The sequence below is a fragment of the Peromyscus eremicus genome, chromosome 15, assembly GCF_949786415.1.
Source record: "Peromyscus eremicus chromosome 15, PerEre_H2_v1, whole genome shotgun sequence".
Classification (NCBI taxonomy): Eukaryota; Metazoa; Chordata; class Mammalia; order Rodentia; family Cricetidae; genus Peromyscus; species Peromyscus eremicus.
The window spans coordinates 7,505,884-7,531,522 of NC_081431.1; the positions used below are offsets into that span (position 1 = coordinate 7,505,884).

Sequence of the window (25,639 nt, forward strand, 5' to 3'; positions counted from 1 at the left end):
AAATAGACTGGCAGAATAGCTCAGCAATAAAAGCTTTATAGGCCTGAAAACCTGAGTTCCATCCCTGAATACCATAGTGGAAGGAGCTCACACACACGCACACACACACACACACACACACACACACACACACACACACACAATAGAAATAATAGTAATAATAATAATGATGGTGATGAAGGAGACAGGCAAATGATAAGGTAGATGAACCCTAGACTGGTCAAAGCTGAGGATAAAGAGATTTGGAATCTGAGCAGTTTCTTTCAAATGTCCCAGAAATCTATTCTGTATCAAAGGAATGGTGCTACAGTTTTGTTTGTTTCTGTTTTTGCTTTTGGTGTGGTACTGTGGATTGAACCTGGGACCTTGCAAAAGAATACCAGGCTAGCACTGAGCTATCCCCAGCCCTGTTTTTATATTTGAATTTTATTTTGAAACAGTTTCACTAAGTTCCCCAGGCTGGCCTAAAACTCATAATCTTTCTGCCTCAGCCTCCTGAGTAGCTACCACCCTGATTGACTGCTGCTAATTCAGTGTTCAGCTACCAGATCCTTATAGTCTCTAGGATTTTCTCTGTATTTATTTAAAAGGAAACTAACGTTTTCTCTATTAGAGAGGGACTGAACAATAATTACAAAGACTGGAAAAAATGCTTTTAAAAAAACATCATTTCTGGCCATTTCACATCTTTGAAACTAGTGTGATGTAACACATGGTTCACATTCCCGTCGAGGCATAAACATTTACCCCATGCCTTTAACTCAGTGGTACAAACGTCTGCCACATGATACACTACAACACACAAGTGTGTCTTTTCACCAGTCTTTGGAGATTATGTCCTCATTGCTCATGGCAGGACACTTTGAACAGGGATTGTCAAGCAGGCACAGGTTCACACCTGGATCTGCCCCTCCTCCGGGTCATGGACCTCCACCCTCCTCGATGTAGTTCAGAATGGGTGCCATGTACACTGTCTCTTCCCATGACTGCCTTTATCACATCTCCACCCTAATTCAAAATAAAAGAGCTAAGCTTGGTGTTCACACCTATAAATCTCAGCACTTAGGAAGATGGGGCATGAGTTCCAGACCCATTTGGACCTTGTAATAAATAATAGAATAAATAAAATAAAATAAAATCTCTTCCCTAGCATATGTAAGGTTTTATGTTTGACACCCAGCACCACACATGTGTGTGCTCACACGGACACACACACACACACACACACACACACACACACACACATTACTGCTGCCCTTCTGAATTAAATCTAAGCTATCCAACTGCCACACAAGGTCCTCTTCCAATCTAACACTCATCTACTTTTCCAGCAATATAACAATTATTACCTCACATGAACTTCCAGATGCAGCCAATTTGATTTATTCATTTTTTTTGCCGCGTGTCCTTCAAGACTCCCCTCTGAGAATGATCTATTTCTGCCCCTCTATTCTTCTTAAAATTATTTCCAAGACTCAGTGTTCAACTCCAATTCCATTCCGATCATTTATGAAAACTTCTCAGACCATTCTAGAAGGAAATGACTTCTGGGGATGCCTAGCTTTTGAGTTGCTGTCATCTAATACAGACAGGTCGTATTTTGTGAAGCCTTTGCATATGCATGCTCCCCACTAGACAAGAAGACTGTGGAGGACAGGAGGCAACTCTTAGGAAGAATGAGCATCTCCAACCAAGGGCTGTGGTAACTCAGGAGAGGAAGGCAAGGTTGGTGGTGGTGGCCTGTGCTTTTAACCCCAGAACTGGAGTGGTAGAGACGGGTAGAACTCTGAAGCTTACCGGCCAGCCAGTCTAGCGTAGTTGGCAAGCCACAGGTCAGTGAATAAACTTGTCTCAAAAGAAGAAAAAGTGGACAGTGTCTGAGGAGTGATACACAAGTCTGACCTCTATCCTCCGTGGGGATGTGTACACATATACACACACACACACATATGCATAACATGTACATATGCATGCATGCACCTATGCTCACAGAGAGTATGCTTAGAAAACGTCAATGACTTCCTCACACAGGGAAAAATGTCTGAGCTATGCTATGAAAAAACGGGTCAGTAATGACACTGGTGTAAAGGAATCTCCCCAAAGCCACAGGATATGCAAAGATGTCTTTCTAAGAACTTCCTCTCCATGGGGTCAGGAGTGCGGCTCAGTAGAAACAATGCTTACTTAGGAAGTGGGAACCCTGGGTTCAACTGGAGCACTACTGAAAAACCAGGTGTAGTGGCTTAGGCTTGAAACCCTAGCACTCTGGAGGTGGAGGCAGGAGGATCAGAGGTTCAAGGTCAGGCTGGGACAGAATGAGCCTTTATTTTAAATATTCTTTTTGCACAAAGCCATCCTACATATTTATATCATTATATATATATATATCATTATATATATATATAATGTGTGTATATATATATATATATATATATATATACACATTTTTTCAGTATACACTCAATTTAGATGGATGGAAATTGTTTATAATGAATTGGGTATCCTTGTGAACATTCTGTCTTAAGGAAGTCTTAATATATGAAGATGATAACCTTGATCTCACTAAGTAACTCTGGTTTATATTTGGAAAAACAAATCAGCATCACTCTAAATAAAGTTATTTGCTAGAGGGAAACCTAATTTTCAAGGCCTCCCACAGAGTTCCTCACATCACTGTTGTCTGTGGTCACCCAGCCATCAACATCTTTGATCCATGTTACAGGCTCTTGAGACTTTATCCTTCAAATACCTTGCCTGTTGCTTTTAGGAGTCAATTAAAAGGAGGCATTCTATATTTGAAATGTGCCACCCCAAGCACCTGGATAACAATGTAGCAGACACTTTGGTAATGGTTCAAAGACTTTCTTCCCACTGGACCACAGCCTCTCTATGGGACGCTTGTTTTCCTCCAAGTCACTACAAGTAGAAACTAGACAAAAATAAATAAATAAATAATGAAATGTTTTAAATCTCCGATATATTTGGGTCCCTGTAGCATTTATCCTGGATAAAAGCAGCCAGTGCACAGCAGAAGTTACTGTTCCCAGCACAGCATTCTCATTGAAAACAAAGAGTTTTCATAGATTATGGCTCATGATTTTCTGGGACACATTTGTTAGATGGCACTGGGGACTGTGTTGGGCAGCTCCTGATGCTGTGGCTGGAATTTTCCTGGTTTTGTCAAAACTTAGGGAAGTGCGCTCTGTTGCAGAAGGAGTGGGGTACACATGGAAGCTTGTGGTCCTAAAACCAGGCTGATTGGAAAGATAGAGCAATTTATAATATCATTTGGCAGCTTTTCAGAACGTCTCAGGCTCTGGTTACTTATTTCGGAGTCTTTTATACAATTAGCTTGCAGGCGATATAATTTTCTCACTTACTGCCTAATAGAATCTTGCAGCTTTCTGGCGGATGGAATAACAGGGTGTGTGCAGACTCCAGCCTAGGGTGCCAGCGGATAATTTGTAGATTCCTTTCAGTCACTTAATGGACTTTTACACTTTGGCAGTGAAAGAGCTGAATGATGGAAATTAGCATGGCATCTCAAAATAAAAATATATGTCAAACCTTCACTCCGATCCCACGACTCCCATAGGGCACCCACACCCTTGCGTTTAGAACCCCTATGTTAAGCCCTCTTTTCTAATCATCCTCATGCCATCATGATGAAGCCAACTCCAAAGCCACTCTCTGTTCCCCTACTTGTTTTTAATTTTATTAACAAAACCAAATGGCTCTAGGTGACCCCCAGGACACTACAAGTGGGGTTTAGACAATTGTTCTCTGATATTAAGTGATTTTTTTAAAAAAATAATGGGCTTTGTTTTGGCAACACAATTTCAGAGTATCAAAAGTGTGAGGCAATAATTTGTAATAGTTTTGTTTTAAATACCCTGAAACAGAGAAAAAGAAAAGGGAAAAAGAAAAACCATTTGTGGTATAATAGCCAAGTTTGGTGTTTTGTTTGTTTTTCTTCTGTTTTGTTTTCACTTTTAACAAAACAGGACATTCTTTGCTTTGCTTTTCCTTTCCTGCTTTTAATTTTCTTTTTGATTCTAGCTGTTTTCTGTTTGCCCCACTTAAAAATAGAAAACAATACCACTACCATCTATAGCTGAGATTATACAATATGAGTTCTTTATTACCTGTCTGTAATGTTTTAAATGTCATAACTACATCATTGCACATGGAAGTTTGAGGAAGTGCTCATGTGTATGTACAATTGTGAGTGGGTGAACAGAAGGAGACACGTCTGTCCCCTTTCTCATTCTCTGCTGTATTTCCTTGAGACAGGGTCTCTCACTGGCCCTGGGTCTCACTTTCTCTTTTCCGCTAGGCTAGCTGCCACGTAGTGAGCCTCAGGAACTCTCTTGATGTGTGTCCCCTCTTCTCTCTTCTTTCTCTGGCCCCTTTCCCCCCTTTACTAGGGTCACGGGTACTGGCAGCCACACCCAGCCTTTTTTCCCCCATGTTTTCTCAGGATCTGAACTGTAGCATAAGGGTCATAACGGCCTGATAGCACACCCTTTGAACATGAGGCACAGGCTTAGTTCCTGAACAGGAATAAAATGTGCCTTAAGAAAAAGAGACTAGAAAATACCACAAGCAGGTGGTTGGCTGAGTCAGAGAGAGGGACAAGGCTTAGTTGGAAAAGTGCTAACACGGCATGGGTGAGGCCCTGGGTTCCATCCTCAGTCCTGTATAAGTCAGGCAGGGTGATACATGCCAGTAAGCCAGGCACCCTGAAGGCAGAGGCAGGAAGATAAGGAACTCAAGGGCATCCTCTGCCACATGGGGAGCTGAGTTCAAGGCCAGCCTGGACTACAAGAGATTGCCTAAAACAAACAAAAAGCAAAAGAGGCAGGCCTGTATCCTTTATATTGAATGAGAAAATACTATTGGGAATAACATGCCATAAAACAAGAGCAAATTATCTGTCCTTGATTTTTCTTCCAGTTGAAGTAAGACATACCTTACCTCAATTTTTTTAAGATTAACTGAACATAAGGCATTGTGATTACAGAGAAGCTGGAAGAATCATGTATGGCCATTGGAAATTAGCATTTTAGCTAGCCTCTGGTTTAGGAGACAATGTGGCAGCAATGAGTGAGGGAAGAAGAGAAGAAAAGAGGAGGAAACCGGAGAGTGAGAAGAGAGTAGGCTTATCTCTACATTCCCGGTCCTGGTTTATTCCTGGTTGGTGTGGGCCGAGAATTCCCAGTTTTCTGAATTACAAAGAACCGCATTGTTTGGCATCCATGTAAGAATTATATGATAAAAGCTTTAAATCACATCTAGTGTTTCCCTTCTGAGAAGAAGGACAGCAAACATAGGGGTCCATTTGGTTATTCTCTATCTCCACTTGAAGACCTGAATCTGAGTTTGGGAATGATATAAAACTCACTCTCAAGTTGGTGTAGTGATACATGCCTGTCGTTCAGGAGGCAGAGGCAGGAGGATCTAGCAAGTGAGTGCCAGGCAGCCAGGGCTGTACAATGTGAGCCTAGCATTAAAAACCAAACAAGAATAAAACACAAAACAATAACCAAACTGTCTACAAATTCTTGCCAAGATGTAAAAATGAATGACTATCACTTCTCAGAGAAATACAAAGGCATTGTTGTCTTGCTAACAACACTACAGTTCATACAGCCACTAAGGAGAAGACACAGATTGTGTAAACGTAAGGACAGAGGACCAAGTCATTGGTTAGACCATCTGTGAAGTGAATCTCAGACACAGGAGCCACAGCTGCTGTGAACAGTCCCTGCCCCCTCACAGGAGCCCAGAGGGGTGACTGTCATGGAGCAGGACCTGGTTCTCACTGTGACAGAAAGCCTCCCAAACCCTCACCCCTGCTCTAATCCCAGATCAGTTTCTACTGAGACCCCAACATGCACCACCTTGCCTCATGTCTTTGTGGGGGTCTGGAGGTTCCAGGCAGCAGCATCTTCTTTCCTCCTGGTCTTCTGCATTTGTATCTTCACAGCTATTACCCCCAGGGCTCCCAGGACTGAGTAAAGGTTCCTGATGCCAACAACCTCATCTGATGCTCACCTTTCAGGGAGCTTTTCCCTGCATTTACACAGCTTGACTCTGTGTCTGTGAACTGCCCCTCCAGCCCAGCTCTGCATCTCTTTACAGAGACATTCCAGGGCTGTGCACAGTGAAGTCAACAGACCATAGGGTGCCCTCACTGATATTTTTTTCAAGACATCATCTTAATATGTTGCCAGGGTTGACCCTGAGCTCAAGTGAAACGTTTGCCTCATTCTTCTAAATAATTAGGCTTCAAAGAGCATCCCATCGTAGCTACACTATCCACTGACTTTTTAGGGATTCTGCTCTTTAATGTCCCATTTTAGAGTTTACAACCCAACTATTCATCAAAAAAAAAATAGACAGCAAGAAAAGAAAGGAAGAAAAAAAGAAAGAAAGAAGGACCAAAGTTCATGTTTAGAAAGAGAAGAAACCCTATGCTCTCATTCACGTGGAACCTAGCCTATACATGTCTATATGTACATATATTAAAAATGTACACGTGGTTATTACATTTAGAAAAGAGACCACAAAAGGGTAAAGTTTTGAAAGATCAGATACTTACTAATGAGGTCACATGCTGAGTATATTGCTTATAAGTTCTCTTCAAAGAGACACTACTCTCCAGTTGTTTCAGCCCCGACATTTGCAGGGTACAGAGGGACAACTGTACACTGATTTGTCCCCTTTACAAGATATCCTGACATCCACCCCAGTGATCTCTAAAGGCACCCCTGAAAACTCAGGTGGCAACACAAAGGACAGTAACCACAAACACTGCCAGTGCCAGCTACCCTTCAATGTGCACACAACAACACCTACGGTGCTGATGGGAGCTTTAAGCCCAGGAGACTAGGAGACACACCCAGAATCACCAAGCCCACAAAGTGCCAGACACAGGTTTTGAACCCAGGAAGCTTTGCTCCAAAGCCTGCACTCTTAAGTACAAGGCAATTCTGTTTAACTCTAATCTTTTAAAACTCATTACTGACTGTCATTCAAAGTAGAAAAGTGCGTTTTACTTTGCCCTGTCCTCTGAGCGATTTCTTGGTGTAGCTCTTGTTACAGTTGTTGGACAGAATGGCCCTTTGGAAGGCTGACATGGGAGCCCGGGAATGAGAGGGTGAGGGTGGATCTTGGCATTGCTGTTTGCTATTGTCAGCCTTCTGGGACCAGGGCAGCTGTGGGGTAGGATAGGGTTGCTTTTAGAGAGTGGAATCTCTCAACACCTCAGGAAGAAATCCTTCATCCAGTCTCAGCTCCCCTGTGCTCTATGGCCAGTTTAATTCCACAGAAACCAAACAGAGCAAGTCACCAAAGCAACGGGTGTCATGTTGTACACAAAGCACTTGGAAGATCCCAGAATAATGCTATTGTTCACGAAGGGAAAGAGAAGACTCCATGGTCACCAGGGCATGTTCTAAAATACATTTAAAAGGTGGTGATAAATGTCTCCTAAAAAATGTATTTGTTGCAGATACCTGTGGTACACACACCTAGTATCCCAGCACTTTGGAGACTGAGGCAGGGGGACCTTGAGTTTGAGGCTAGCATAGGCTATACAGTAATATGCTGTCTCAAAAATCAAAATGAAGCAAAACCCAGGGCCTGACATTTGCTAGGCAAGTACTCCCCCAGTGATCTTCGCCTGCCCCTTACCTCAGTTTTTAAGTTTCTATAAGGCTAAGGACAAATTCACGGAGGTCCTTATGGAAGGGCCCCTACCACCACAAGGAAGGTGTCATATCAGAGCTGTCCATAACTCCAAATTTGCTGTCTTCCACAGCCAACATCATCTTTCTCTTCCTGTAAGCTATAAGCAAGTTACATATCCAGCCTTGAAAGCACATAAGTTTAAAGGAAAAGATGGGCTAGGAAGCTAGTTCAGTGATTAAGAAGCTTGCTGTGCAGGCATGAGGAAGGAAATCCACATTCTCAGTATTCGCGTTTAAAGAGCTAGGCATGGAGGCACCTTCCTGTAACCCCAGTGTTGGAGAGGAGGACGCGGGAGACTCTAATCTATCAGTCAGCCCCAGGTTCAGCGGTGGAAGAGATGACAAGGGACCTGAACCACCTCCTGCCTGCCCTGGTGCATGCGCTGTGTGTACCCATGTCTCCCACTTCTCTCAGGCCTTCTTCAAACGGGAACGAAGTAAAGAGGGCACATAGAGTGGTCAGTGGGACATGTTCAGGTGTGCTCTGATGCGATGGGAAGCAGGCTCAGAATTGAAGCTCTAACTTCTAACCACAGGCTAAGGGTGTAACTCAGTCTGCAGGGTGCTCACTTAGCCTGGGTGCCATCCTAGTACTGTCTAAAAACAGCCCTGGTGGGAGGTGAAGGCCTGAGGATCAGAAGTTCAGAGGTCACCCTTCAGCCACACACTGATTTCAAGGTCAGCCTGGGCTACAGGAGTATTCCTCAGGAACGATTTTACAGAAGTACATTAAAATGTGGTTCTGTCCACAAATTAGGTAGATAAACCAAATGTGAGACAGCACTTGATGCCACAGAATGTAACGGTTTTCTTTTGTAATAAGAACTGAAAGTTCTCTTCCTTCTGAATATTATCCATTATTAGGAAGCAAGAAGGAGAAAAGTCACCCATTCTGAGCTGCCGCTGCTGTGGTTGCAAAGTTTCTATCAGTAGACTACCATTCTCACACCAAAGCCTGGGGAGAGAGACAGCCACCTACAAGTCTCGGTGGGTAAGGTGCCTGCTGCCAAGCCTCATGACCCGACTTCTATCCCTAGAAACTCAAGTCGGAGAGAAATGACTTGTAAAGTTGTCTTCTGCCCTCTATACATGCACTGTGGCCTATGCGCGCGCACACAGGCACACACACACACACACACACACACACACACACACATGCACGCACACACGCACACACGCACACGCTCATGCACGCAGGCAAGCAGGCAAGCAGACAGACAGACAGACAGACAGACACACACACACACACACGCACACGCACACACGCACACGCTCATGCACGCAGACAAGCAGACAGACAGACACACACACACACATGCACGCACACACGCACACACACACACACGCTCATGCACGCAGGCAAGCAGGCAAGCAGACAGACAGACAGACACACACACACACAAATACCAACCAACCAACAAAACGCTCAAGGAGAACCAGGTCTGGTGCCTCGTCCCTGCAATGCCACAATCCCAGCTCTGGAGAGGCTGAGGCAGACGGAACATTGCTCCAAGTTCCAGGCCAGCCTGGGCTACAGAATAAGACCTTGTCTCAGATACCAAACAAACTGAAAGCAAAGCCAGCCTCTCCCATGAGAGCTAAGGAGGAGCCCGTGACACAGAGCAGGGGGACACATGTTTTCATGGTCGGTCTGGGACCAGTCAAGCCAGGTGTGGGAATGAGGGCAGCAGATTAAAGCTCGGGGTCAGAGACAAAAAACCAGTGGTGACACAGCACAGCTGAGCTCTCCAGCTTTAAACTTAAGGGATTTCTGAAAATAAGTGATAAAACACTAGGTATTTTTAAGCCTTAAGCCTGACTGTCTCCTTTCTAAAAACCCTTAATATTATCTAATCATAACTTTTGTACTATTCTTAATTCCCTACTTTCATTCTATTTTAACAACTTAATAGGAAAAAAATTGTTCACGGACTACAATCTCTCCAGAAAAATGTAGCCTAAAATTACCTAAAGCTTTAAAGACCTTTAACATATGCAAGGCAGTGTTATGACTGTGGGTTCCGATTCTCCTGAGACCCAACTGCTCCCAACACTTCAGTTACTATATCTACAAAAGTATATAGTGATGGTAGGCCCTACTGTCCTGGGATGATAAGGAATTAAGATTTCGAGAAGCATTAAAACAACGTGGGCACATGGTAAAAACTAATATATTCGGTATCAGCTCTGGACACATGGCTCCAGCTATGAGCACATTCTACTCTTGCAGAAGACCTGATTGGGTTCCTGGCAACCAGGTCAGAAGGCTCATTACCACCTGTAACTTACTATTCCTAAGCAATGAATACTCCATCAATAACTGGTATGAAAACATCATATAGAACTTAGGAAACTGACCAAAACTATGTAGACTGTCTGTTTATGTAATTACCTGTAAGTAACTCCAAAGAGGTAAAATATTTTAAAAATCAAACAAACAACAACAAAAAAAACTTTAAATTTGGGCACATGTGAAATTGCTCAAAAATATTTCAATAGTCCCCTCAAAGCCATCAGAAATGCCAATCAAGTAGAATACAAAGAAATGACAGGTGCCCAAGCAGATGTGTGTGAGTGAGTGGGAGGTGGCAAAGTGGCATGGAAGACAGTAAAGCTATTCCCCCAAAAGTTAAAAAGAATAGTTACACCTGAGCTAGCCATCCATTCCTTGATACATATTCAAAGAGGTGAAAAGTATATTCTTGGAGGGGTGGGGCTGGGGATTGAACTCAGAGTCCCATGTATGTCTGGTGATCTATAGCTAAGCTGCATCCTCCATACTGACACAGGACCTGGCTAACTTGCCCAAGGTGACTTTGAAAAAGCTATGTAGTCCAGGTAGGCACTGAACATTTGGGTCCTGTGGTCTAGCCTTCAGATCAGAAAATGGCATTTTGCATAGACAGGTATCCAATTACACACTCATTATTTAAGTAGCCAGAAGATAGATACATCTTAAATGTCTTTCAAGAGATGAATGGATTAAAACAAAAAAAAGCTACATATACACATATATACTCATTTTTCAAAAGGAAGTTCTAGAATATACCAAATGTCATGGATGGGCCTTGGGGATACTAAAATCAGGGCCAGCCACAAGAGACAAACACCAAAGCTGGGAATTTAGCTCAGGGGTGGGACACTTGCCTACCAACTACAAGGCCCTGTGTTCCGTTCCCTGGCACCAGAAGAAAAATATTGCATGGTTCTCCTGGCTGTTGGTTAAGCTCATGTTCTGTGTCTGGGTTTGTCCACTCATAGAAACAGAAAGCTGAATGTACCCAGGCCATGTCAAGGCCACAGAGTGTGAGGGTCACAAGATGTAACTTTAAGGGTCTGCTACTTGGCCATGTGAACACAGTTGACACAAGAGGGTAAAGTTCCAAATTTGTGTTTTCTTACCATGATAAAATTAAGTTTTAATATCCTATCTACTGATTATAGAGACTGAGGGGAGACTCCATGGAAGAACACAAATGTGCAAGGGCCTAGATTCAATGTCCAACACCAAATACACAAATGTATATGGATGTACTTCATCTGTAAGTGCCGAAGTTCTTCACCAGAATCCTTCACCGAATTTGCTTTTAGGTGAAATTTCTAGAATGTTGCAAATGAGCGCCAGGTCCACGACTGGAAGTGGATTAATTCAGTTCATAAGAAGGTGATCAATAACCTTTAGTTCCTAAGATGCTATCTAAGTTTATTAAGTAATAAATCAGAAAACAGTACAATGACTCTGGGCTTCATCATAAAGAGAAAACAACCCTGCCCTACGCCTCATGATTTGTCTGTTTCCTATTGATTGATTGATTAACCCATTGATTGACTATTCTCAGGATAGAACTCAATACCTCATTTTTAGGAAGCAAGGACTCTACCACTGAACCATACCCACCTCCCTGCATTTTGACTTTTGACTGAGTGTGTTGGCTTTCTTCTGAATCTGAAGAGTCATATTAACCCACATCTTCTTCATTAATCATCAGAAAGGCATCCAGACCAGCAGGAGCTCCAGACAACCCTACTCTCATGACTTCTTGTTTCTCTGGGTCCTTCAGGTGGACATTCTCATTTATTCCAACTCCATTTATCTATAGCTAATTTTGGCTTTGTTGAAGGAAGAGAATTGTCTCATTATATAAAAACAAGCATTTTTCAAAGCCACAAAAAATCAAGTTTTTCTTAAAAGACTTGGCTTCTAGTCAAGGGAGGTGAGAAGGAAAGCTAGCACCATGTCAACAAAGGTACTGGTTCTTTTATTTGAGCTTATCTTGTAATCAAAGAATAGCCTCCAGCCTCTTCATCAGTCAACAGATAATGTTGATTATAGTGTCAGGTGCTGAGGGAAAGGCCAGCGGAACTGTAGGCAAAATATCAGATACACTTCACTTCCTGAGAAGTCCCAACACCAGGGCAAAAATTCTTCTTTGCAAAACAGCCAGGAATTAAAGTGGCCCACAAGCTCCTGAGACTGGGAAGGACCATTCTGGCAGTAGACTGCACCAGCTAAAACATGCAAGTCCCAGGGAAATCTTTGGAATACAAAAGACAGGGAGATGGCTTCCTTCCAGTGAGAGAATGCATCAGACAGGGGTGTCTAAAGAGACAGGGTTGAGATCACTAGCTACTAGGGGAGGAAGCAGGCTTCCTGCTAGTCCTGGGACTTGATCTGAGGGAGTTTCTAATCAGAGATTTAGTTAAACAAAATTTCAGGAGAATGAAGAAGAGAGAGTGATATGTGAGTTGTGATTGCAGGCTTGAGGCAGGGGCTGGAGGAACAGCTCAGTGGTTAAGAACACCTACTGCTTATTGAAGACCTGGGTTTGATCCCCAGAGCCCATATGCATATGTAGAGATAAGTTATTATAAATGACAGCTTTACTTTTTCTAGGTTCTGTAACATAGGCCCTGTTTCAAGGGCACTAATATTAGAGTTTCATTTAAAATACAAAGTCTGAAGTATGCTTTCAGAGTTGGCTAAAAAGCTTATTGTTTTTTCAGTTATAGCTATTGCAATTGTGTTGTGGCAATTACAGTCCAGTGTTTTTGTCCTGGAGACAGTGTCCCACGCATTCCAGCTGGCCTGGTTATCACTACATAGATGAGGAATTTCTGATCCTCTTGCCTCCACCTTCAAAGTGCTGGGATTTCATGCATGTGCCACTAGGCCCGGCTTTTATATGGTGCTGGGGATGGGACCCAGGGCCTCATAAATGCCAACTGAGTCACATCCCCAGCCCTTTGCATAACTTTATTTTAGTGCTGGGGATGGGAGGTGGGACTTTGTGTATCCCAGGGAACTGTTCTACCAATGAACTATATATATATATATATATATATATATATATATATATATATATATATATCCCTACCCTAAGATATTTTAAAAATAAAATAACAACAATGTATGTGATATAACATTGTGATATGCTCTCACTTCTTTCCAAGCACCTTGAAGGGACACAAGGGTAAAACACAGGACCAGACACTTTGCACCTATATTACTCAAAACGTTAATTCTGTTTACTTAATTTGACAGTGAATTCAGCTGGGCATTTAAATGTGATACTAACGGCTTTGTTGTCGCTGGGAAGGTAGCTCTTCCTACAACATTTGCTTCGAAGGGCCAGATACTTGGGTTCAGTCCTCAACACCACAGAATGAAATAAACCAGAAAATGTTTCACTGCCAATTCTTATAATTTCCTCTCTGAAGCCCTCACACCCTCGCACAGATGAGTTCTTATCTACTGAACAGACACTCTAAAAAACAGACATCAAAATGACACACACACTCAGGTGGCTTTCAAAAATACAGTGCATACACACATTCCTAAAATACACATAAATCACACTAGATGTCCTTCTGTTGAAATGGTTGAAATGGGAAGTTTCTCTCCTAAAATCAGAGAGATAAAAATGTAGTGAGGATCATTGAGTTTATATTCTCCAGTCCTAGATAAAAAACTGACCATGTATGGGACACAGTGCTATTGTAATTTTGACATTCTAGAGGCTGAGGCAGGAGAACCAAGAGTTTGAGGCCAACCTTGGCTACACAGTGGGATTGCATAGGCAATGCAATCTATGAGAACAATCACTTTGGCTTTACATAATCCAAAAAGCCAACATTTTAAGTCAACCATTAATTACTTTATCTTAATTTGCAATCATTCTGTTTTATGCGTCACTAGCTAATATGCATACATATGTTTACATGTAACTATACTAATATATGTGTTGATATACCATCACAAATGTGTACATCTAGCCATACATATATACATGTGTATAAACACACATACATACATGCATGGGTACATATACATGTATATACAAATGTATACACACATGTGCATATATACACAGGTATATATATACACATGTATGTACATGCATGCATGTACCTATATGCACACACACATATATTTATGTATAGACACATACATATGAACATAAACACACACATGTACATATACATGTGTTTAGCTACATATGCACACATATAGACATGCACACACATGTACATGTATACATACATATATGCACACAGACACTTGTATCATAATGCTCACAGGTGAATAGTCCACACAAGGCTAAAAGAGTAAGAAAACAAACACATTGAAAATTCTGATTCTTGAGAAAGCAAAAATATTCACAAAGCTGAGGTGACAGTTTAAAAAAAAAACTATCAATGTTATGAATTTATTTAAATTTTGAACATCCACTTAAATAAAGGACACATACACTAGCTGCCTAGGAAGCCTGCAGCGTGAACCTGATTACTCAATATGCCTATATAGTTGCCAGGAGAGTGTTTGGGTCTAGAGAGAATTCAGCCTAACCATGACCAGGAAGTCCAGTGGAACCCTGCCCTTGTGTTCTTAAGACCCAAGCTTGGAGTACTTTTTCATTTTTAAATGGCTCAATAAATAAATGAAAGCCGTCAGTGCAGGACAGAGCAGGGGTGCTGCCCACATGCTCACAGGTAGCTAACATCCTAAGCAGTTTAACTTCTACTGTCTGGTCCATTCCTGGATAAGTCCGCTGACCGGTGACCTTCAACCACCTGAACGACAGAACAACCTCCCTGACCATTCGGGCAATCCTTGGGAAATGGATCCCTACCTGCTACAGAGGAAGTCAGCAATATTCCTACTCTGAAAATGAACACTGGATCAGCAAGGGGGTAATGTAGGCATGAGATCACCTCTGTAATTTAGAATTTGCAACATTAATGCATTTCAAAACTGATTAGCCAGAATTAGCATCAAATGCAAGAAAAAGCGGAAAAGCCAATTAAACTTACCACAAAAACTAGTTCAAGTTCTAAGTTAAAGCGAGTGAATTACAGACAACAATTCTTTTGAAAATATTACCCTTGTCTTCAATTCTGCCTCCAAGCTGATAATCACAGAGATTCATCAAGTTAACTCAGACATCTCTGTATTATTTTGGATTTTAATTATAGAGCATAGTTGAGCTTTTAGGTTGACATTTACTATAAAGTTCCATAATTATTTTTCCATGAACTATTTAAGTGGGAGATACTTTAACACATCCCTTTGGAGGCTCATTGGATGCACCTCTCAGTATGTGAGTTCTTACTTTCTCTATTGCTATAAATGGTCTAAGACTATGATTGTTTATGGTGGTAAAAAAAAAAAAATGATACATTTCTCCAAGACCCTCCAGGACCACAAGACCTGCTTCCACAAAGAGTTGTACAAAATAATTCACAACGCAAAAGCAGTTGGCAGCACCAGACACAGGCCTAGGCGCCGTTCCTCAGGAGCCCTTAGGCCAACCTTCATGTTTAGGGTGTAAGTTGGTATTCTATCAATGCGCTTTGTACTTGAGGTCATGGATGTTGGAGAAAGACCCTCTAATAAAGAATTTGTGAAGGTACCAAGCAGACAACAAGAAACAACTGCTCTGTAGCCCAGATCCTGAGTGCATGTGACCCGCAGTTAGCCTGGCTAGATGGCACAAGCCCAGCCCAAGTCTGAGCAAGCTCTCTGTTAAGTCCACCTTCTGGAAGTGGGAGGGACTAAATGCTGTGGTTGGTGTGCACTATTAGGAGATCTGTGAGGGGTGCCTGGGGCAGATGTTTGGAGGAGGTTATTGGGCTTGGAGATATTGAGCAAGGCTTTCAACCTGTGAATAGAGCAAGATGGTAGCACAGAGGCAAGATGGGAAAGCAGCTGAACTGTAAGCTACTGTTAGATGCATCTTCCACGACTACTTTGGAACACAAACCATCCAGGATTTTTAAAATAAAAAATACAGAATGGACCTCTTGGTCACTGAAAGTGTGCTTGGTCCAGTAAGAAAATAGGACATTTTTATTCGGCAGCAAATCTTGACATATGACTTTAATGTATTTACACATACAGGGTGTCATTTCTGTTGTTGTTGTTGGTCTGGTCAGAACATTTGACAAGTACTGGACCAGGCAGAGATTAAGTATCTTGGGACAGTAAATATGTCTTAGGGACTGTGTTCTATGCAATTCGTTTCATTGTTTTATTGAACTTTTAACGCTGTTTAAAACCTGTAAGTTCAAAGTACTGTCTCAGGCCCCAGTGTTCAAATTAAAATCTGTGCAAATAGTGCTCTCTGTCTCTGCAGCCCTTAAACCCCACCTTGACACTTTTTTGTGTATGTGTGTGACTTTGTTTTGTTTTCTACCACAAAGTTATTTATTTTTGAGGAATGAGAAATAAAAGGCAGGGCCTAATGCATAGCAGGCAAGTGCGCTGCCCCGAGCTACATCCTGAGCACTTTTTCTTGCCGACAGGATCCCACTATTTAGCCCAAGCTAGTCTTGAACTCACAAGATCTCATTTCGGCTTCCCCAGGGCTGGGACCACAAACACACACCACATGCTCAGTGGGGAACTCAGTGTTTAGTGCAAGTTCCAAGATTCTGTTTTCTTTGATTAATTTTTTCCTATGTTTTTGGTGTGTGTGTGTGTGTGTGTGTATGTGTGTGTATGTGTGTGTGCATGTGTGTGTATGTGTGTGTATGTGTGTGTGCATGTGTGTGTGTGCATGTGTGTGTATGTATGTGTGTGTGTGTGTGTGTGTGTGTGTGTGTGTATGTGTGAACAGAAAATGAGCCTACATTGCTAGGGCCTTACATATGCTCGGTAAACCTTCTCCCACTTGACCACTGGGCACTGTCGGCTCCAAATCCTACATTCTTAAATGTATAATTTCCTGTTTTGAAATGGGGGTAGGGAGCCTTTGTGTATAAAACCAATTTTCTTTATTCTAATATTGGAATAAAAGTGTTTTCTGTTAAATGTATTGATTTGTTTTATGTATGTTTTTCTTTTTGAAAACAAAAAGTCCAAAGAAAATTGCTAGGGACAAGTAAAATAAAAAAACAAAAACAAAAACCTTCCCCATTTATATATGAATTACAACCCAAAGTAGAATTAGAGAAAAAAAAAAAAAAACAAGAGCAATGATGTCATACCTCCCAAGGTATTGATAACAAGGGGAACAGGTAGCCATCACAATGCTGTCAACTGTTAGGGTGACATTGGACAGAAACGTCAAAGTCCTTACAAGTACTGTTCCAGCATCTTAATGGCTGGGATGTGGGCAAGTGGAGACTAGAAGCTCAGATATATAAGGCCCTGGGTTGCCTCCCTAGCTCTCCACAAAAACCAAGCAAAAAGCCCCAAAAAAACAAAGCCTTGAATCTTGCCCACTTCTGACCTTATCCAGTAGTTCCTTGGAAATAATTAATAAATAGAATACATCTTTCTAATTGGCATTCAATGAAATCCATAATTAATTGCCTTTTCAAGAGTAAAATACCATAGTTAGCTTTGAAAGAACAATCCTCAATATTTTTGTCAAAGCTTGCCTCGATATATGTTTAGTTCCAACTTCACGAATTATTTGGTTCACCTTTTCATTCCTTTTGTCTTTTTCTTTAAGGTGGATTCCTTCTATGGAGGCCAGGTTGCCTTCAAACAGGCAGCCTCCTGCTTCTGCCTTCCCAGACACTGGGGTTGTAGGTATGCAGCACCATGGCCAGTTTTGGTTTTGTTGCCTTTTTTTTTTTTTAATTTGATCCAACTTTTTGAAAATATGTTTTTACTTTAAAGATTTTAATTGGATTTATTTCCAATTTTAGAGTTGGGCTACATTTTATTCCATAAAATAGGATGTGTTTTCTTGTCCATTCTTTTAAACTCATATTTATTACACGTCAATAATCAAATAAATCCACCAAATAAGTCATTGTAGTAAGAAGAAAGATTCTGAAGAGGCACTACTGCCCACAGATTAGCCTTTGGATACACATGTCTCTTAGGAAGTCACAGAGACCAGAACCAGACTCTGGTGAGGCCGAGGTCACACTTATATAATGCCCTGGCCATCGGGGCTGTGAGACAGAAGCAGGCAGGCCTGCCTGGTTCTCAAGGGGAGTTATGTAATCTTTGCTCATTCCCTGAAGAGTTCGCAGGGAAGGGAGGGAAACACTACTACCTGTCAAGGATAATTTGCTTAGATGCTGCCCTGAGTCCCAAGAGCCGCTCTCTGCCTCTTCCTCACAGGAACACAGACTTGTGAGACCGCAATATGCATGGGCTACTTTCAACATCTTTGGAGTTCAGTCACCACTGTTTGGCCACAAAAAGGTGAGTCTGTTCCAACTTTCCTTACAATTACCGCCCTAATTATTACATTATACTTTCACAATTTAATCCCTTTATTTGCCTCACTGCCTTTTTGGGGCTAAGTGAACAGCACAGTGTGAACCCTGATGATGCAGCTAGCAGGGTAGTCTTACAGAGTGTGGCCCAGCTGCCAGCTCCAAGCACAGCCAGGTGGGCAAGACCAGAGTGCTAATCGGGACAGTGACATCTCTGTCTCCTGCTCAAAATCCTTGAAACTCACTCTCCCTAGTGCGGAGGAAGATCCAGCACTCTGCATCTATGCCAAGAATCACCCTGTGCCTTGCTCTGCTAAGCTTTGGGTAACGGCCGGCATCCTAAAAGATAATCACACCCAGAACATGGATGGCTCTCTGCCAGTGGCTGCTCCGTCAATAACTATTTTGTTCACATCAAAGTAATAATCTGTTAAAAAACAAACCAAAACCAAACAGCAACCAAAAAAAAAAAAGTAAAAACAAAAAAACAAAACAAAACAACTATTGGTATTTTCCTCTGACACACTCTGTCTCAACAAAGTACAGGGAAGAACAGACTTCAATCCTCTCCACTACTCTAAGAAGTTGATGCCTCCACAATGCAAGAGACTTGTAGAGGAAGAATCCATCTTAATCCACAAGCTTGAGAAAAATGATTTGCAAAAGATGCTGAGAAGATGAAATGGAACTCCAGCCAGCACACTATGGGGATCATGCAGGATCTGGAAATATTGGTTGTTAAATGGTACTGGTTTGTACTGTGAGAGTCGACTGTTTTTATCAGCCTAGACTGTATTTGTTCATTCATACCAAAACATTTATCTTCATGTCAGGTCAAAGGCTATATAAATTTAACAAAAAGTACTAACAATTTGAATTTTATATACTCTGTAATCCTAGGGTTATAGTAATGTTGGTCAATGGCTGCTACAACAAATCAAAGGTTTGGGGTGTTTTATCCTTAAATTTTGCCACTATCAGTGAAGAGGATGAAGATATACTTCATCCAAATGCCCCAATGAATACTCTTACATTTGTTGTTGTTGTTGTTGTTTCTGGTGGTGGTTAAAGAATTAAACCCAGGGACTTGTCTATGCTAAGTCCATGCTAGGTCACTGAGTCTCATCTTCAACTTCTACATGTGACTTTGTTCTTACATCTGTCCTTAAGCATTGTATCAACTAGGTATGGGTATTTACAAAAAGATCCACGGGTTGGAGGATTTTAACAAGAAAAAACAAAGCATGGTCTTCTGACCCAGAAAATGGGAAGATGCATCTATTAGTGTTGAATAAATTCATGAATATACTACATGAACTTCGATGTATATTTCACTTTAAATCACAATAGCCTATGGAAATATTTGCTCTATTACATAAGAGCTATGATGTCTTGAACAGTGTGTGAACCTAGGGTTTCAGGCATGGTAACTATGAGTCTAGAAATCTATCTATCTATCATCTATCTATCTATATATCTGTCAGCTATATATTATATCTATCTATATTATTCAGCACCATCTTTGTGTGCTGTCAGTAAACCCTGTGTTCTCAGTCACAGATGAAGAAGTAGCAAGAAAGAATGTAAATGAAAAGGGAAGGGGAGTGGTCCAAGGTAGAGCCTGTACTCAGCATGCACGGGGCTTGGCTTCCATCCCCAGCACCCAATGTCAAACACAACAAAAAGCAAGGACGGGGAGCTACTCCACATGCACAGAAGAGGTGCAAAAAATATGTAAAAAGTATTAGTGCTTAGCAAGGGACACCTCTCTTATTTATAAATACCAGCAGATCATGGCCCTTAAGGTTCTGAATAACCTGATTTCACTTATGTTCCAGAAAGGGCCTTCCAATACCTGGTAGGATGCCATTGGTAAATCAGCATCAGTGTGATTCAGGGTAGCATTCTCCAACCTCAGCACCTAGAAGACTGTGGCATCTATCTTGCCAGGCTCACACCAGAGACTCTTCTGAGTTAGTCTATTAGGAGGCCTAGGGTTTGCATTTGTTAGTGATGCTGACAGTTCCGGCCTAGCCATCACACTCGGAGGACCACTGGTACATTAACACAGCACAGTACACTGACTCATCACCTTGACTTCATGTTAGGGATCACTTGGGAACTGACAAAAATCCTCCCTAGCCTTGGTCATAGCCAAGACAAATTAATACAGAACTTAGGGGCTCAGGCTCTGGGAGAAATATCTAAGAACATCATTTCCAGGAAAATCCCAATAATCAGAAAAGCTTGGTAAGTATAGGATACGTGAAAAGTCTTACTTTGTGTATATGACTAGCTGTTGAACATACATATATTAGGGGCTGGGATGTGGCTCAGTGGTAGAGTGCATACAGAAGACCTGGAATTCAACCCCAATGTAAACGTATCATCTATTTGTCTGTCTGTCTGTTTGTCTACCTGTCTGCCTCTATCTATCTATCTATCTATCTATCTATCTATCTATCTATCTATCTATCAATCTATCTATCATCTATCTATATATCTGTCAGCTATATATTCTATCTATCTATCTATCTATCATCTATCTATATATCTGTCAGCTATATATTCTATCTATCTATCATCTATCTATATATCTGTCAGCTATATATTCTATCTATCTATCTATCTATCTATCTATCTATCTATCTATCTATCTTTACCTATCAACCCCCCTGTGTGTGTGCACAAGCATGCATGTATATACTAGGAGCAGAATAATTGGTGTGCTTTAGACTCTTCATATATGATTAGTCTTTCTTCCCCTCACGCACGTCAAAAGTGTGTCACAGGGATATATACACACATACATGTGGTGGTATTGTGTTCCCCAAAATATTGTGTACCTTAATAAACTTATCTGGGGTCAGAGAACAGAAAAGCCACAAGATACTTAGGCTAGAAAATGTTAGCACACGCCTTTAATCCTAGCATTCCAGAGACAGAAATCCCTCTGGATCTCTGTGAGTTCAAGGCCGCATTGGAAACAGCCAGGCATGGTGATTCACGCCTTTAATCCCAGAAAGCAGCCTTTAATCCCAGAGAGTGGTGGTAGAAAGCAGAAAGGTTTATAAGGCATGAGGACCAGAAACTGGAAGCATTTGGCTGGTTAAGCATTTGCCTGGTTAAGCATTTGGCTGGTTAAGCATTCAGGCTTCTAGCAGCAGTTCAGCTGAGAGCCATTGGGATGAGGACACAGAAGCTTCCAGTCTGAGGAAAGAGGACCAACTGAGGAATAGGCAAGGTGAGATAGCTGTGGCTTGTTCTGTCTCTCTGATCTACCAGCATGGACCCCAATAACTGGCCTCAGATTTGATTTTATTAATAAGAACTTTTAAGATTCATGCTACACACATATGTGTGTGTGTGTGTGTGTGTGTGTGTGTGTGTGTGTGTGTGTATGTGTGTGTGTGCTGAGTTCTATATTTGTATATGACTAGTTTAAAGGAACAGGTACAAATTTCAATCATTCTACATTTTGCATAGGAAATAAGCATGTTAGTTCTAAATCTAGAGATTTATAAAGATTTGGTTATACATCACTGGCATTTGTTTGGAGATATGTTTTACACTTAAATGCAATTTCCTTGGCATAATTTTTATATAAATTCATTAGTAAACACAGGAAACATATACCCAATTACAAGGAAAAGATGTGGAACTCATGATAAATATGTCTAGAGTGGCAGTTCTCAAGCTGTGACCCTTGGACTGCCAGGATCATATCCTTGGCAATTTCTGAGGAATGTAAATTCTCAGGCACCATCACAGGTCTGGAGAGAGAACACAGTAATCTACATGTTAGTGAGATCACCAAGGAATTTTAATATAGAAGCATAGTACAGAAGCATTGGTCTAAATACTCAACACTTCCTCAAATCTATGAGAAAAGTAATGTGATGAACAGCACTATGAACCTTGTGTGCACTGCTCAGCTGTTTTGCAGACCTACCACGCTCTCTGAAACTCCTTCATTATCCTCGCCTATAGAGAGCTCCGTAGTGAAACAGGAGGGGGTGTGGTATACACCTGGAAAGTGGTTATTCCATAACTCCATGTAGTTGTGTTTTCTAAATGGTATTATTGGTGTGCATGGCATGAAATAGGAGAATTAGCATCAGAGAAGAGAAATAGAGTTGGATGGGGTAGGCACTCACCTTGAATCGTCCTCTTAAAGAATGCCTTGCAGGCTTCACATGATGCCACCCCATAGTGGTAGCCAGAGGCAATGTCGCCACACACTAAGCACAGTCTCTTGGGCATGGAGTTGAGCATATATTCACACTTGGTCTGAGGATCCTCAACGATGGTGCTGGAGCAGTCATCATACAGTTTCCGGACAGGCCCGCTACCTCCCAGGATAGGAGCAGAGGGGTAGAGAGGTGGCGAGTCCAGTCCGTTCTGATGGCCATTCATGGTTGAACTGTAACTCCCACTGGCGTCGGAAGAACCACCAGGGCTGTGGTGGTTGACGCTGTCCGTCAGGGAGGCTGGGCTGGAGGGTTCCGTCTTGATGAAGGACGAACAGCTGGAATCAATGTGTCGATCTTTGTTTGACATTCTGCAGAGAAGCCTGAGAATGAGGGGGAGACAAGGAGAGAAAGAGAGAGAAAGAGAGAATGTTAAACAGTCCCAAAGATGTAGACACAAAGACATGGCAGAGAAGGGGAGATAAAGAAAGCGGAGAAAGAGAGCAGCAGTATTGGTATGTTAAAGGCATTGCTCTTTAAGAGTGCTTCCTAAGGGCTGGGACTACCCATCATTCACTCTCCAGTCAATACCTCTTGTTCTACAAGAAGGTAATCAGCATAAGGGCATGACAGGGTTACATCAAAGCTCCCAGACAGGCCGTAAACAAATGCTCTAAAGGGTCCGGTAGCTTTTATTTTATCTTTCTCTTGAAGAACCACTGTCAATGCTACCCCGGCTCTCCAGATTCTAAATTTATCAACAGTGCTGTGGTGATTTGCAAAGTCCCCGTCATTCCTCACATTGCATTTATCTCCACTCTATGTTCCACTCACTCCACATCCAGACACTGGATTCATTTTGTCATCAACAGAATCCAACTTTTCTTTTGCAGCCAGCACAGATATCCTCAGGCTCCGTAAGGACGGTTTGTAAGCACCAACTCACCAGTTTCACACAACTTAGTGGAAGACTGACAACATTGATTAGTAAATAATTTGTGCGAGTGCGAGCGTGTGTGTGTGTGTGTGTGTGTGTGTGTGTGTGTGTGTGTGTGTGTGTGCGCGCGCGCGCGCGCACACATGCCCCCTTGCATACACACATGCCTCAGGGAGAGGGAAAGAGAAAGAGAATTCTTGAAAGATGGCTCTAAAAAATTCTGCCTGAATTCTACAGTACCTATGAGTCAGGAAATCTGAGACATCCTGTGCTGTAGCATAGGAAAGTATCTCATCGTTTTAGAAAAATGAGATTTATGATGGTCCTCTTCTTGACTCCCCCTTAACATCACACCTTATGAAAGGCTCTGGGATGAAGTGCCTAACCTGACAAACTATTTCTCTAACCTAAAAGAAACACATCACCCCCACTCTCTCCGTTGGCCCCATAAGTGGGTAGATTTCTATAAAGGTAATTAGATGCAAAGACGTAATTGGTCCTCTTGGCTTTCTGCCTCACCACGGTGTAAAACTCCTCTTAGGCAAGTCTCTGAGAACCCCAGTAGCCACTATGAAGAGGTGACAGTTGAGAAAGGGACTTAGATAATTGCTTCCCAGTGGAAAGTTGATTTATGGGGATCCCACTGTGTGATGGTCATTCTCTAGGATTTGGGGGAGTAGTCACAGTATAACGGAATGGATGCAATTATCACTTCCACTATAAATCTAATGATATTTTATCACCAAACAAATTTCATGCCCTCCTTCATGTCTCCCTTCCCCCATCGTTTCAATTCCTTTTAAATAAAGGGAGGATACTGAGGAATTTCCTATCAGAAATGTCCACCTCACTCTTCTAAGTGGGCAGTCTCAGGAACAAAGCACAAAGGCAGGGATTTGCCTCTTCCTCGAATACATTTCACTGTGGGAACTTCCCTGCTCCCTGAAGCCAAGCCATATCACCATGTGCTGAAAGGAGGAAAAAGCCACCCCAAGGCCCCCTTGCTTTCCCTTCCCCGAGAACCAGGGAGAGAAAAACTATCCCCCTTGCCAGCCTTGGCGACAGCTTCCTCTCTCTCCTGCATCTGCTTGTCCCCGTCACTGCTAATGAGCATTGTAATTAATAGATCTTTCTCCTTGTCCCCCTGCCTGCACTCTGGGCTGAGCATTCTCCTCAAGAAAGAAAGCGGGTGGGCAGCGGCTCGACTTACAGCAGCCCTGCGACTTCCTTTTAACTTAAAACTCTTATGTTGCCCCTTCACTTACTCCCTTAGAGTGACCGGACTGCTCGCATATACATTATGATCTCAGGCTACTGGTTAGAAGTTATTAGGCTACTAAACCACAGATGCTCTCTCTCCCCTTCTCTTCTCTCACAACTATGGCCATTAACTCCTTCACTGTGCTCGCGCGCGCACACACACACACACACACACACACACCCCAGAGAATTTTCTTTTTTTCCCTCCTCCTAAGCACTCCTGCTGTGGGGCACGGTCTGAGCTGACCCATCACAAACACACCGCCTCTTCTCCCGCCAGTGCCTCTAAACTTCATGGTCGCTCATCTTTGTCCCCTTTGTTGTTGCTGCTTTTTTTGTTTTTGTTGTTGTTGTTGTTTGTTTTCGTTTTTGTTTTTCTCCTTGACTTCTAAAATTTGTCATCTACTAGTTTAAGGAACGGGGCCAGAAATTAACATGCCATTTATGGGACAGCTATTTGCTAAGTGTACATGTCAAAGGCGCGTTGTTCAGATCTATCCATGAAAAATGAGGAGACTTTAGCCAGCTGTCTCGTTCAAAACCTCGGTCCATACTTTACAGTAACCTGGAAGCTAGCAGGAGTTCGGGGGCGTTGCTGCCAAAGAAGCTCCTGGAACAGGGACAGGATCTTCTGAATGAAATCTGGTCACTCAAGTCACAAACGAAAGCAGACAAGCTGGATTTGCACTGTAGGTTGTATGTGGTTCTTTTCCAACATAAACTGTGCCTTTAATTAATAACTTTTGCCTAGTGGAACTATGTATAAGATTGTCGTTAATCAAAGGCTTATGGGTGCGCCAGACACTGAGTTGAACATAAAC

General features: G+C 42.1%; 1 protein-coding gene across 1 annotated transcript in view; it reads right to left on the reverse strand.

Annotated features, from left to right (window-relative positions):
* The window catches only part of Esrrg (estrogen related receptor gamma), a 176,462-nt gene extending 153,459 nt beyond the window's left edge, over window positions 1–23,003 (reverse strand). The window contains exon 1 of the mRNA XM_059280676.1: window positions 22,589–23,003. Within this exon, the coding sequence (XP_059136659.1) occupies window positions 22,589–22,991 (403 nt within the window). The 5' untranslated portion in view covers window positions 22,992–23,003. The remainder of the gene's footprint in view (window positions 1–22,588) is intronic.
* Between the last annotated feature and the right edge of the window lie 2,636 nt (window positions 23,004–25,639).